This window comes from Corapipo altera, unplaced genomic scaffold, assembly GCF_003945725.1.
Source record: "Corapipo altera isolate COAL_440 unplaced genomic scaffold, ASM394572v1 48b, whole genome shotgun sequence".
NCBI lineage: Eukaryota > Metazoa > Chordata > Aves > Passeriformes > Pipridae > Corapipo > Corapipo altera.
Window position 1 is genome coordinate 499,303 of NW_020884884.1, and position 12,584 is coordinate 511,886.

Here is a 12,584-nt window from a genome sequence, read left to right on the forward strand (position 1 = left end):
CCGCTTCCAATGCTACTGTTCCTGCTAATCAGGAATTCTAAACAATTGGGTTTTATAATGTGTGCATGAGTCAAGTAGAAAAATCAAATATGCATAGACAGTAGAAGTTTAAAGTCAGGGTAGAAGTTTACTCTGAGATAATTCAGACAATTATAGCATAAACCAATTGATTTTTATTGTATTCCGTATTTGAAATTGCATTTAGTTTTAAATAATCGGGGCATTAAATTACTTTCTTCTTCTAAGACTTAGATAGAAGCAGGATTAATTTGAATTTCATAAGTGTAAATTTTGGCCAAGGTACAGGCAAGCAGCACAAATTATTTATTTCACCAAGTATATTGAAGATATAGCTTGTCCTTGTTGTTGATTTATTTTTGGTCAACAGAGCTATTAAAATCGACAGACACAAAAAGTGTTAGTTAAATCAAGTGTGTACATTTTGTGACTTCTCCCCCAAAGTCATTAAGCATTGCCTCATTGTCTTCAAGGTTGAGCAAGATAAATTCTATTTCACCATTTAAAATCAGATAAATTTATGGACTTCATTCAAAAGTATTCAAATACTAAAGTGGCTCATAAACACACTTACTGCATAGGATCATGCATCACTCAGTGTGTATAAAAACTGCAAGTACTTATTTATGGTAGTGGGTGAGTGAGTATGAGAAGCCTGTACCAGGACAGGGGTGTACAAAGGGATGTGCCCCAGCAGGATCAAGCAAGGCCTGGGAGGAGCACACTCAGGAGGTGCATGTGAAGGGAACAACCCAGAACAATGGCCTGTGTGCAAGTGGTGCATGAGATATTGCAGAGAGTAGCCAGAGGCAGTTGGTAACTAGTCCATGGGCTTTCAGGTAGCTGCCTGTTGGCAGGAGAGGTCTTGGTAAAATATGGTAGCCTGTGTGAGGCCACAGGCTACAGGCCTGTGAGGGGCACAGTTGTGAGCTGTCCCGTGGTTCGCACTGAGAAGGCAGCTGATATCTGGAACATAAAGGCAAAGGGTGGCCAATAACACCTCATCATGTGGCCTCATGGGTCAACTACAAAGAAACAACCTGATGCCTTTAAAATAACATATGTATGAAAATTGTGCCCTCTCGTGTACAGACATTTTTCATAAATGACCTTGTCTTTCATCTCATGGTTATTTAAGAAAAAATATCTGTAGAGTGACAGCAGCGTCTGTCAAAACTGGCTATTCAAACTACCAGAAAAAGCTTTAATGCTTGGAAAATCTGTTTTCTTAACCATTGCAAGTAGCTTCTAGGAATTTTGATATGCATCTTTGAAATGTTACCTATATCATCCACTGCAGTTGTTAAAATAAGCATTAATGTGTTTTATTAAATATTCAATATTCAGTGGAAATCTGTGGAGGAAGTTTCTGATCACAATGCCATCAAAAGCAACACTGTCACCAATGTCAGTGTGTTCAACACTTGAGCCAGGTGCTTTCAAAAAAGAAAGAAATTGGAAGATGAGAATGTGATGGATGATGTGACAACAGTTGCTTAAGCAACAGTAATTACTTTCCAGCACAGAACACTTAAAAAGGATTGCTACCCAATGCTCTGATCAAGCAAAGCACTTAAGCTTGAGCATAACTGTAATTATGTGATTAGTCTTGTTAAAGTTCTGTGCTCAAAATTAGGCCTATGCAAAAATGCTTTCTATTATTTGGACCGAAGAGTAGGACCGTGATGTAGGATTTAGTGAAGCAAGTGCTTAAGTACTTTCCTGATTACCATTGTAATAATACTCAGGTATTATTAAAACAATCCTAGACTTTGACAGTAGAAAAAAAGAAATTAGATTACAGAATTAGTTCTTCTATCCAATGCACAGTAGAACCATTGATTCAGAAGAAATACTAAACAAAGGCTCAGTGGCAGTCCATGAGACCCAAGCATTTGCTTAAGTGATTTTTAGAATGATCTTTTTGCATACTGGGAGCAGAATCATGAGAGAGGAGCATGGTAAGGAGGTGGACAGTGTAGGAACCTGGCACATCTGGAGAACAGTTAAGAAAGAATAATAACAGAGTTTGTAATTCTCAGCTGTCTAATGACATACATAAAAGTCTACATTGCAGAAATTCTGTAATGATATATGGAAAGAAATCTGAAATTTCTGGCAGCTCCTGGAGGAGGAAGAAGCTAATGTTGTACCATTCATCATTACCTATCACAAGGCGAAATAAACTTTATGCTGCATTTACCCATTGGCAGCGGGGGCTGACTGCTCTGTGTGCTGTGCTGTCCTCTATACACCTCTCGTCCTGGGATATATAAGTGTCAGATATTGCCAGCTCAGCTTGCACGCTAAAAACACTCAGTGCTTTGGAGTTCATTTATTCTCAGGAGTTTAGATCCAACTAAGGATGATTTTATGTCTGTATGTTACGTATGTTTAATTGTTATGTGTTTACCAGAACAATCTCTAATCACAAATGGATGCTATTTGCCAAAGGAAGTAAAGCAACCTGTTCCTGAGAATGTAATTGATTTTAGAACTAATACATTTGCCTGGAGCTCTTCACCCAATCAATTTGATTTTATAGGTCTGTCATTTCTCGTTAAGATGCAGGAGATTTTAAGTGTCAGTACAAGAATGAAGTTCCACGACTAGGTGCCCAGTAAATGCCCTGTCAAAAATCTGTGTGCTTTGAGTTACGTTCTCTTGTTGATCTACAGCATGTTGTGTCTGTAACTTCCATCAATTCTAATATGGTTATGCACATAAATACCAAACCTCTAAGGTGGGAATTTTGTATTTACTGTTTAAGAGCAGTATGTCATGTTGTTCACACTTTAATCTCATCTTCTCCCACTGTGATAATGTGGCTGCTGAGACTGTTGCCCTACTTGGAACAAATGTTAGCTCTTTCCTGTGAGATTGAATCTAAATTTATAGTCTACATGGAGATGACAACCAAGCAAAGAGCTGTGCCCTTCTCTACCTGTGCTTCTTCAGACAGATGCCTTTGAGATGTCCTCAGTACCTCCTTCTCCCACTGACAGGGGAGATAAACCTGCGGTGAAAGTAGTGGACTAGTACATAGTTTGGCTACACCTTTCCTGTAGGACGTTCTTCTCTCATTTTTCTTTACCTTTGTCCCTGGATCTGTGAGATGACTGAAATATTTTTATTTCCCCATCTCTTATCTGTCTTGCCAGCTGTTTGCTGGTTCTTAAACATGGTTATGAGCACTTTATGTTTGTAACCAGGCTACAGAACAATGGCCACAGGTCTTAGATAAAGTCTCTCTGCACTATTGTAATACAAGCAAAGACAATAAAGGGAAAGTATTATTTAACATGCACTAAACTACTGTGTTTGCCATCCACAGAACTATTCTAATAAAACAGTATTATGGACTTAACACTAGTAAAAAAGCAAGAGACAATATTGATCTTAAATGTTTACTTTTAAGAGCAAAGGGTCCAGATGAGCTGTCCCTGCATTAAACCCGTTCTTCATGATGTTGCTTTTATCTCTCCTCCCTGTTTCTCTCTGTTCCAGCCTGCCAGTGATGTCACTAGATGTAGTCAAGGCTAATTTAGAGACATACATAGGAGCAGTGGACCTCTGCATTGAATTGATGTACAGACTAGTAAACAAAACAGTGCCAGAGCACGGACCAGGACACTGTTTTTCAATTGTGCACACTCTTACCGTGTTAGAAAAGTCCTGATGTGGTTTTGGCCAACTTCCAGTAGTACTCCCCAAGCAAATCCTTCAAGCACCTTCTGGATTAGCATGGAGCAGGGACAATTTTTGGATGGTAAGGGCTCATGTGCAATGGACACACACCATCCATCCCAAACCAGCTGGTACTTGTGGATGATGTGGCTATCTCCATGGTGTCTAGGTCATTCCTTCCTTCTGAGTAGCTGTTGTGGCCCAAGTGCTCCTGGGAGGAGATAGGGTGGTCCTCCTTCCCTATGGGCAGTTCTGAGAGATGATGCATGGTTTGCACAGGAACGAACAGACTATAACTAGTGATTAACAAATTTTACTCTTCAAACCAATATTCCTGTGATGGGGGACACACTTAGTTTGCTAAAGGCTAGATCTGCTATCATACAAAAGCTGCATCTTCATGAAAGTTAGGTCAAGATGAGCCCTTGCACCTGGCAGAGTGTTGAGCCTGCTGGCTGTACCCCAGCTCTTTCTACCCCTGCAAGATAAGAAATGTGTTCTTTTGGCTGACCCATTTTAGTACACACATGGTAGATATAAGCAGATCATGTAAAACTGCCAGAAAAGAGTGTAAGTCATAGCCTTTACTGTTCAATGCTGGCTAAAGACCATGTATTTCCTTAAATGGTTTAGCAGCTTCCACGGATTTGCCGAAAAGTACTTAGAATAAAGTAGTTTATTTTCTAGGACAGGACATTTTAAAATTCAGTCACTTACTTTCAGCTTTTTCAAGCAGAATTGGTGCCAGCTAATCCAGTTGTTTGTGGAGAGGTAGCTGCTGCAATTTATGCCTGACTAAGTGCTAAACAATATGCATTCAGCCAGTGGGAAAACATTTGCTTGCAAGGCATCAGGAATAAGAGCTGTAATGCTGTGGTCCAATGGTCTGGCATTTAGCTGGGGCTTGTAATAAGCCTGTTATCAAAGTCAGACAGGATTTTGCAGGCAAAGGACAGTGCAGTGAGCAACTTGTCGCTGTTCTTTGCCAACATCTAGACGATTGAAACGATTCGATCTGTACCTGTTACTTGGAATAATGGGGATGAAGTCGCTACAATAGATCATAGTTATGGAATCAGTTTCCCCCACTTTGAAAGTGAAATCTTGTATTTTACTGCACCATGTGTATATATACCTCCTTTATTTGTATAGCAACAGAAAGCTGTTATGTCAAGAGAGCGAGCTGTTCATTGATGTTATCTTCTGGCATCTATCTCCGACCTCCTCCTGTATGGCTGCCAAGCAGGTTCTCCATCTATCTCATCCCATCCTCAAGGGTGCCCAGGACAGCCTCTTCATGGCAGTATTTAAGGCTTAGTGTAAGGCATTTCTTGTGGGGCATCTTCTGCTGTCTCATCTGCTGATTAACTTGCTAGAGAGAGTGAGAGAAAAGTGTTTGGCCTTTGAAAGTGATGTCTGCACCCTTGTCAGTGTATTTTATAGCCTCCTGTTAGGGTACACATCCTCCCAGACTTGGGCATTTATAAATGAATAAATTCTAGGAAAACTTCTTGCTGCAGTTTCTCAGCTTACCTGGCAGGCTGCCAGCCCTTCCCATTACCAGCAGCAGGAGGCACCTGCAGCAGCTGCCAAGAAGCTGAAAGTAAAAAGAGAAATGGAAGAATTTTTAACTAATAATATGTCCAGGCCCAATACCAAAAGTTAGCTAAGTACAATGTATTTTAGAAAACATCCCTGTGATGGGAAGGCACAAAGGAAGGTATGTTTTAACTGGGAAAGCAATACTCTCCCACTCATGTTAGTAAAATTTAGTGATGGAGTCTCAGAGTAATAGATCACCTTAGTTTGCCTAACTAAATATATACATTATGAAATACGTTTGCTCTTCGTAGTTTGTGTGTGCTATGCTAAATAACAGTTTATCTTGCTTCTACTTGTGCTTCCACAGAAACAAACAAGCTGTCACTATAGCTTTACTTTGTGCATACTCACAATTAATTGCTAAATAAAAATTTAGATTTGCCTATTCCTCTTTAGCAAGAATTACCCATGAAATTGGCAGAAACTTTCTCTTTTATGCAAATCTCAAGGGACTTCTGAAACTCTTTTTTTCCCTAATAAATATTGCATTCCTAAATGAAGATAATTGTCTCTCATGGTAGAAGTGTTGGGGGGAAACAGCTTAACACAGGCTTGCAATATATTTACTGTCTTCCTTTTATTTTAAATACTTCTCAAGTTTTGGTGCCTGGAAACTTTTATCACCATCTCTGTCATGGATTGACTGCTGGCAGACAAACAGAAATTCTCTCACAGTATTTAGTCTTTTTGTCTCTTTTCTTTAATCTCACTTTGTATTTTTAATCAGGATGAACTTTGAGTCACCTGGTCTGTTCCCTCATACCCTCTTGGCTTGTTTCTTAATTATTCAGTATTAGCAGAGGGATTTTTCCCCTGCCTCACCCTTCCACTTTCCAAATCTTTCAGCGTTCTGGGTTTTATTCTTTATTTGGTGTCTTTAGCACTGATGTATACAGAGAGATATATGACTGTCTGATACATGTGCCTGTATATCACTACAGGTTTGTAGTCCCTTGTTGAGAGTCTTCTACAAGCACTTGAGATCCTGCTCAGGACCTTAAAAATCATGTCCTCTGGAGGCATATGAATGCAAGCACATAAAACTATCTGATTTAAAACATAATCCATGAGATTAATGTGAAGACATTCTCATAACGAACTCTGTGGAATGGAGCTGGATAAAGCCTTGTAAATGTACCTGATTTTCATCTGTGTCTCTGCTAAAACAGCAGTCTTTCTGTGTTCCTTGTGCCATATCTGTATTTTATATTTTCTTTCATCCTGTCCTCAGTGCTGTCAAAGAGTCTGCCTTCACATGGGACCTTGGGATAGTCAGACCCTGTGTTGTAATTTGCACTCATGATGAATGGAGGGCCAAAACTAACAACAGTCTTCCTAAAAGCACCTGATTTTGTTTGTTTAAAAAAGGCTGGGGAAATGATCCATTTTTATAGCACCTTGGCTTCTACTGCAGTGCTATAGACTTTGTAAATTGTGGTTGACTAGGGAAAGGGCATTTTTACTGAAATGCATGTGTTTTCGAAACAGTTTAAGCAGAGCAATTAAATTAAATGCTAATTTTTGTTTAAGAGCTTGATTACTGAATAGTTAGCCATGTTTTTTTAATTAAGTTACTATTTCTTTTTTTCATGAAGTCACAGATTGCCTTGTTCCTCATGTTGAAGATGCAGAGATTCATAACAAGACATACAGGACTGGCGATAAGTTAATAATCAGCTGTCATGAAGGATTCCAGATCCGTTACCCTGACTTAGACAACATGGTTTCCATATGTCAAGACGATGGAACATGGGATAACCTACCTTTATGTCAAGGTTTAGTACTCCAGCACGTCCTGTTTTATAGCTCACGCATCTTGTGATAGTTTGCCAATATTTTTTTCCTACAACTGTAAGAATATCAGTGATCTAATAAGTTCCACAGTGCAGTATTTGAATAATGCTGCTGCTAAGTTTTTTTTGATTTCTCTTCCCTGTTGCTCACTGCAGGAAAGAAGATGCTGCTTTCTGAACATACCCATACTTAAAATACTACTTTAAATATTGCTTTTTGTTTGTGAGTCTAAAATCTGACACAGATACATTGCATTAAAAAGAAAAAAAAACTAGAGTAATCAGTCAGAAGTTCAGCAAAAGATCTGATGGGCAACTGACATTTTTTCACTAATTAATTTGTGAAAAGATTTAAGCTTCTAACTGCAATTTATCTTTCTTTGCCTTGTGCAGAGGGCAGGGGTAGAGTAGAGAGGCTGGAACCTGTTCTTCTGTCAGAGTTTTCAACAGAGTTGTTGATTAGGTTCACAGTCCATTAAACCTGTAGGTATTGACTGAAAATTCAGGGTATGCACAGGAATGATTTTGGCCAGAAAAGCCATTAGCTGCAGGACTAGTAGTATCAGCAGCATGGGATCCCAGCCCAGCTTAGACTGTGAGAAATGACTGGGGGTAAGCCAGCTTTAGTGAATGGAAATTCAATAACCCTAGACTCCTTTTACCTTCACATTTCTAATACACACTTGTTGGCACCACTGACTTGGTTTTAACCAGTTCACATCTTGATAACAAGCTTGGCCCACTGAACAGCATCGGGAGATTTTAACTGTCTCTGCTGAGCAGAAAACTGGGTTAATCTTAACTTTCCTCAAACCCATATGTCAGCTCCTAAAGCTAACAGTTCTCTGTAGGCACTTAATTGCACCGTCCCATCAATTTGCAGAGCGAGAGCAGGCAGTCAGGGGAAATGGGACACTTCTCAGGAGTGACAGCACATCAGACTGTCCCCCAAGGTCCTGTCTTAGACTATGGCAGAAATTTAGGCATATTACCAGGGTAACTCAGTGTTTCAGATGCACACATTGAATAGTGCTAACATCAAAGGAGAATTTTCATGAAACTGTAGAAAAGTGGACACCGGTTTTGGGGTATCTTGTCAGCAGTGGAATCATATGTGGCAGTATGAAGTGTACAGCCCATGTCTGAGAGTGGGTGCACCTCGCAACTAATTAAAGTAGATTAAGACTCTTAGGGTTAGATGAGATGAATACTCAAAAGATTAATTTGCCAAAGGTCCATGTGGAAATTTTGGGACAGACAGTATTAATTGCGTAAGCAGAAGATCCCCAAGTACCCCTTGGCTTGTTACTTTCTTCTTCTATTTATACTGTGAAACCCAATCAGCTGCTCCTACTCAATATGTGATATTAACTGCTTTTCAGAATAAAAGCAATTCTAATAAAAGTTGAGAAATCAATTGCACAAGACCCAAGTGCTGTGATTACCAGAGAGGCAAAGAATAGGCAGTTCAAGTATCTGAAATATTTTGCCAAATTCTTGCTGCAAAATTGTCCCCAGAATTTTTTTTTTGCTACGTCAAGCACTAATAAGATCAAAGCCACTTGTCTACTTGCACTAGGTAGCCTGTCAATTACATTTCTATGGCCCTTTGATTACAACAGGCAGGGGAGTCTTATGACACTAAGATGCCTTTTTTTTCTGCCTGAGCAATGATAAAGGATTATATACCGTATAAGAATCCAACCTCTATTTTTGCAATGAGATAATAAAATTAATTACTGATCTGGAATGATGTGAATTACTTGGCAAAAAAGAAGCCAAAATCAAGTTTTCAAGCAGCTCGAGTTGTTTGGAGACCTAGGAATTTTCACAAATGCTTGGCTGTCATACAAATTCAAGTAAATCTCTGCCCTGCATTACAAGGAACATAATGAGCATTAAAATTCTGAGCCAGCAGGACAAAATTTTCCCTGATACAGTTCAGAGAAGAGTAAGCTTGGTCTTGCTCAGGCAGTCTGTGGTCTTTCTGTCCCACTGGAGGCTGCTTATGTCATCCTGCTCAGTGGACTGCTCAGATTGCAGGAATTAGTGTGTTAGGTGTGGGGCATACCTGATCAGGGTATGAGCAGCAGCCCGTAGATAGGACACTTGAAGCTTTATTTGAGTAGAGACATAACCAGCCAGTAAAAAAGCAATCAAAACCTTTGGTCTGGTAGTACAGCATGCTGCAAAAAGCTTTCAAGCTTTTTGTGTTGTTTTCTTTTGGTTTCGTCCTTCTCCCTCAAAAGACCACTGCAAGGAAATGACTGCTTGAAATGCTGTTAAGACTTTCTCAGTTCTCAGACTGATTTTATTTCCCCCCTCAGGCTTAAAATTAAGGGTGTCCTATGAACATCCTTCACAAATTCCTAGTAGTGGCAAGAGACCTATTTATGGATTGCTGTAATGCAGCTTCCATTAGTCACATAACTTTAAAATTCTATTTTTCATTCCCTGATTACTAGTCATCTTTTCTCCACATTATTGCAAATTAAAAAATCAACAGTATTAAGTATTACCCAGAGGGTCATTTCTAAGGCCACTAAAAAGACATGCCATCTATTAAATTCTCTGCTTTCTCTTGCCCCAAATATGGCTGGTGATCATTTAACCATCACTGCTCAGTACCATCCATGATACAAATCCCTCAGAAGTAATTCCAGAAGTAGAACTGGAATGTAGTCTCTGATTCTGACTACATTTACCATTTCTGGTGATAACAGGTACCTTAATTTTTTGATAACCTCATCTGAGACCTTGTTCAGTGTTTATCATGGGACTGCTCCTGGGAAGTCATATTCCTTTAGACTTTCTCAAACTGGAATTTCAAAATCATTAATTCTGCTTGCAAATCTTTTACAGTCGTGTGCACTTTATCACAGGAGCAGTTTTAATATTTAAGATGGTTTACATGTCTGTCACTCTGAAGAGGAGAAATAAAACTCATGGTTTATATAAAGGACAATCTTTATTTATTAAAGATCCTACCTCAAAAATAAATTGCCATCTGCAAAACTGGTGAATGTTTGTTAAACAAAATACCGTTGGTTTCGGTAAACCTTTCCTGGATTTTCCTGGAAGTGAATCCCACGCTGGCAGAGTGTGTGGGCTAAACAATAAAAGGGTTTGAAACAGGATAATGAGGCATATGTATCTGAGGAAGATCATGCAGACATGCCATTCAGAGTGGAGAAGATGAAAAATATCACACTTCCTGATTTAGAAATTGTAACTGAGATGTGTGAAGATGACTGAGATAAGCACTTCATAATAAAAGAAACCTCCCTCTTCTTAATTTGCAGGTTGCCTGAGGCCATTGGTTCTTCCTCATAGTTACATTAACATATCTGAGTTCGAGGCCTCCTTCCCTGTAGGAACAGTGGTGTATTACCAGTGCTTTCCTGGATATAAACTAGAAGGGACAGAGATCCTTGAGTGCATGTATAACCTTATCTGGTCAGATAGCCCACCTAGGTGCCTTGATGTGGAAGGTAAATGTCTTCTTGTTTGTTTATGTTTCAATTTTGCAAAACCTGCATGCTCTATATGATTTTAACTCAGGGTTCTAACCACAGTTCCACAATATGTGATGTTCCCACTGGCTGTGCAGAGCCTATCTGGTTTTCGTTGCATGCAGCCTTACTGTGGTTCATGGCACCATCATCAGTTCTCAGTGTTCCCTAAGAAATGCTTGTTCTCTCAGAGTCTGAAGTGCAGGAGGGAAAGCTCCTAATGATGATTTCTTTGCCCTTAAAATGTAAATTCTTTGCTGCCTTTCTAATCAAAGTACTGAAGAAGTTAGGGAATTCACATTCCTGTGCAGATGGTCAGAGTTCCTGTACATATGGATATATTTCCATGATAAACTGAAAAATACTCCATAGAAACTCTTAGTTTGGGCTGTGCCAACTGGAAACATTATTCAGTGCTACATGATGCTGCACACTTCAACATTTGTTGTCTCTCATAGTAGTTAACCTTAAAGAAGGATTGGCAACCAAAATGACTGAGCTAATTTATTGATTAGGAACATAAAAACCATTCAGTGTGAAACAGAGGTACATTGTACCAAGCCAAATGGAATAATCTGTGACTAAACCTGCAGTGCTGGAATGGAGGATATTGTAGTGCTTTTATATTTGCATCCCATACGTTTAGAACAGAGATACCAAATTGATTGCTCTATACATTGTCAAAACTGCGTGAACTACCCTCCTCCATCTTCATACTACGTCTTGAATGAAACATCCTAAGGAGTCATCAGAATTCAAATACATCCTTTGCATTTCATTCCCGTTAAAGGACTACGTTTTTGTTCTATTTCAAGCCTGTAGGAAGCTATCTGTATGTAGAATTTAGCTAAAAGCAATTATAGGATTTCATATGTGGTGCTTATGTCACTGAACTAAATGCTAAGCATTCTGGAAGTGCAAAAATTTTCCAAAAGCTTCAACAAAGTGATACACTGCACAAAAATAATTAAATGATCCTTATTTTTAACTTACAATTCAAGTTCCAAAATACAAAAATGCCTTTGCAATTTTGGAATGGCAAAACAAGATGGGTTTTTCTATTTATTTAACACACCATAAAAGATTAATCCACAATCAGCTCTATGTAAGATTTTTTTTGGAAGGCTTGTCTGTTGTTGTTTATAGTGTGGAAAATACATTAAAAAATCAGAAGGGCCCTGTTAGGCTGAATCCAAACAATAAAACTGATTTGATAAAAATGGCAGTTCTTCAGTTAGGAAGGTAAGAGTATTAAAATACAGAAACTCAAGTGTTATGAAGCAGAAAAAGTTCTGTCTTACTCTCACTTAATACAGGTGAGCATTCCGCCTCCTACCAAAATACCAAAGAAAACTCATGTCCTCACTGTTTATTGCTTGTATTATGAAGTCATGAGAGAATCTTTTTCTTGATAATTAAAAACATGAGATAAGAACTGCTACCCTAACAAGTTTACATTTTAAATAACGTCAGAAGTCATCATCCCCACTCAACTGTGATGATCTGTGATTGAGGGATTGGTGTGTGCCAAACACTGGGCCAAGGCCATCTAGGATGCCTCCTGAGTTTTGGTTTTGGTTCAGCCTCCCTTTTAATCACTTTCTTATGGCTGTCTTTAAATGTCAAAACTTTCCATGGTGATTCCTTGTTGGCATCTCATCAGTGCGTGTGTTGAGTGAACCACAGGAGACCAAAGTCTCGAGCATAATACTTGCAAGAGCTGGTTCTGCTCAGCTTTGGTGCAGAATAGAAAGCAGCATCACTGAAAGGTCACCCCTGACAACTCCCTTTGTGAACTCTTCCGTAGGGCTGCTTCAGAAGGTATGTAGCGAATTTCAAAATTAAATCCAGATAGGGTAAATCAACTTGAGATGTTTTTTCAGGTGATTTATGCAAGGAGTGCTAGTCTCCGGGAATCTTGTTACAGTCCGCTATTCTTAATTAGTGGACCAAACTCCTTCCCTGCATATTT

General features: G+C 39.1%; 1 protein-coding gene across 1 annotated transcript in view; it reads left to right on the forward strand.

Moving 5' to 3' along the window:
- SUSD4 (sushi domain containing 4) overlaps positions 1 to 12,584 on the forward strand; it is a 30,894-nt gene that overhangs the window by 634 nt on the left and 17,676 nt on the right. The window contains exons 2-3 of the mRNA XM_027641696.1: positions 6,903 to 7,082; positions 10,403 to 10,591. Of these exons, the coding sequence (XP_027497497.1) occupies positions 6,903 to 7,082; positions 10,403 to 10,591 (369 nt within the window). The remainder of the gene's footprint in view (positions 1 to 6,902; positions 7,083 to 10,402; positions 10,592 to 12,584) is intronic.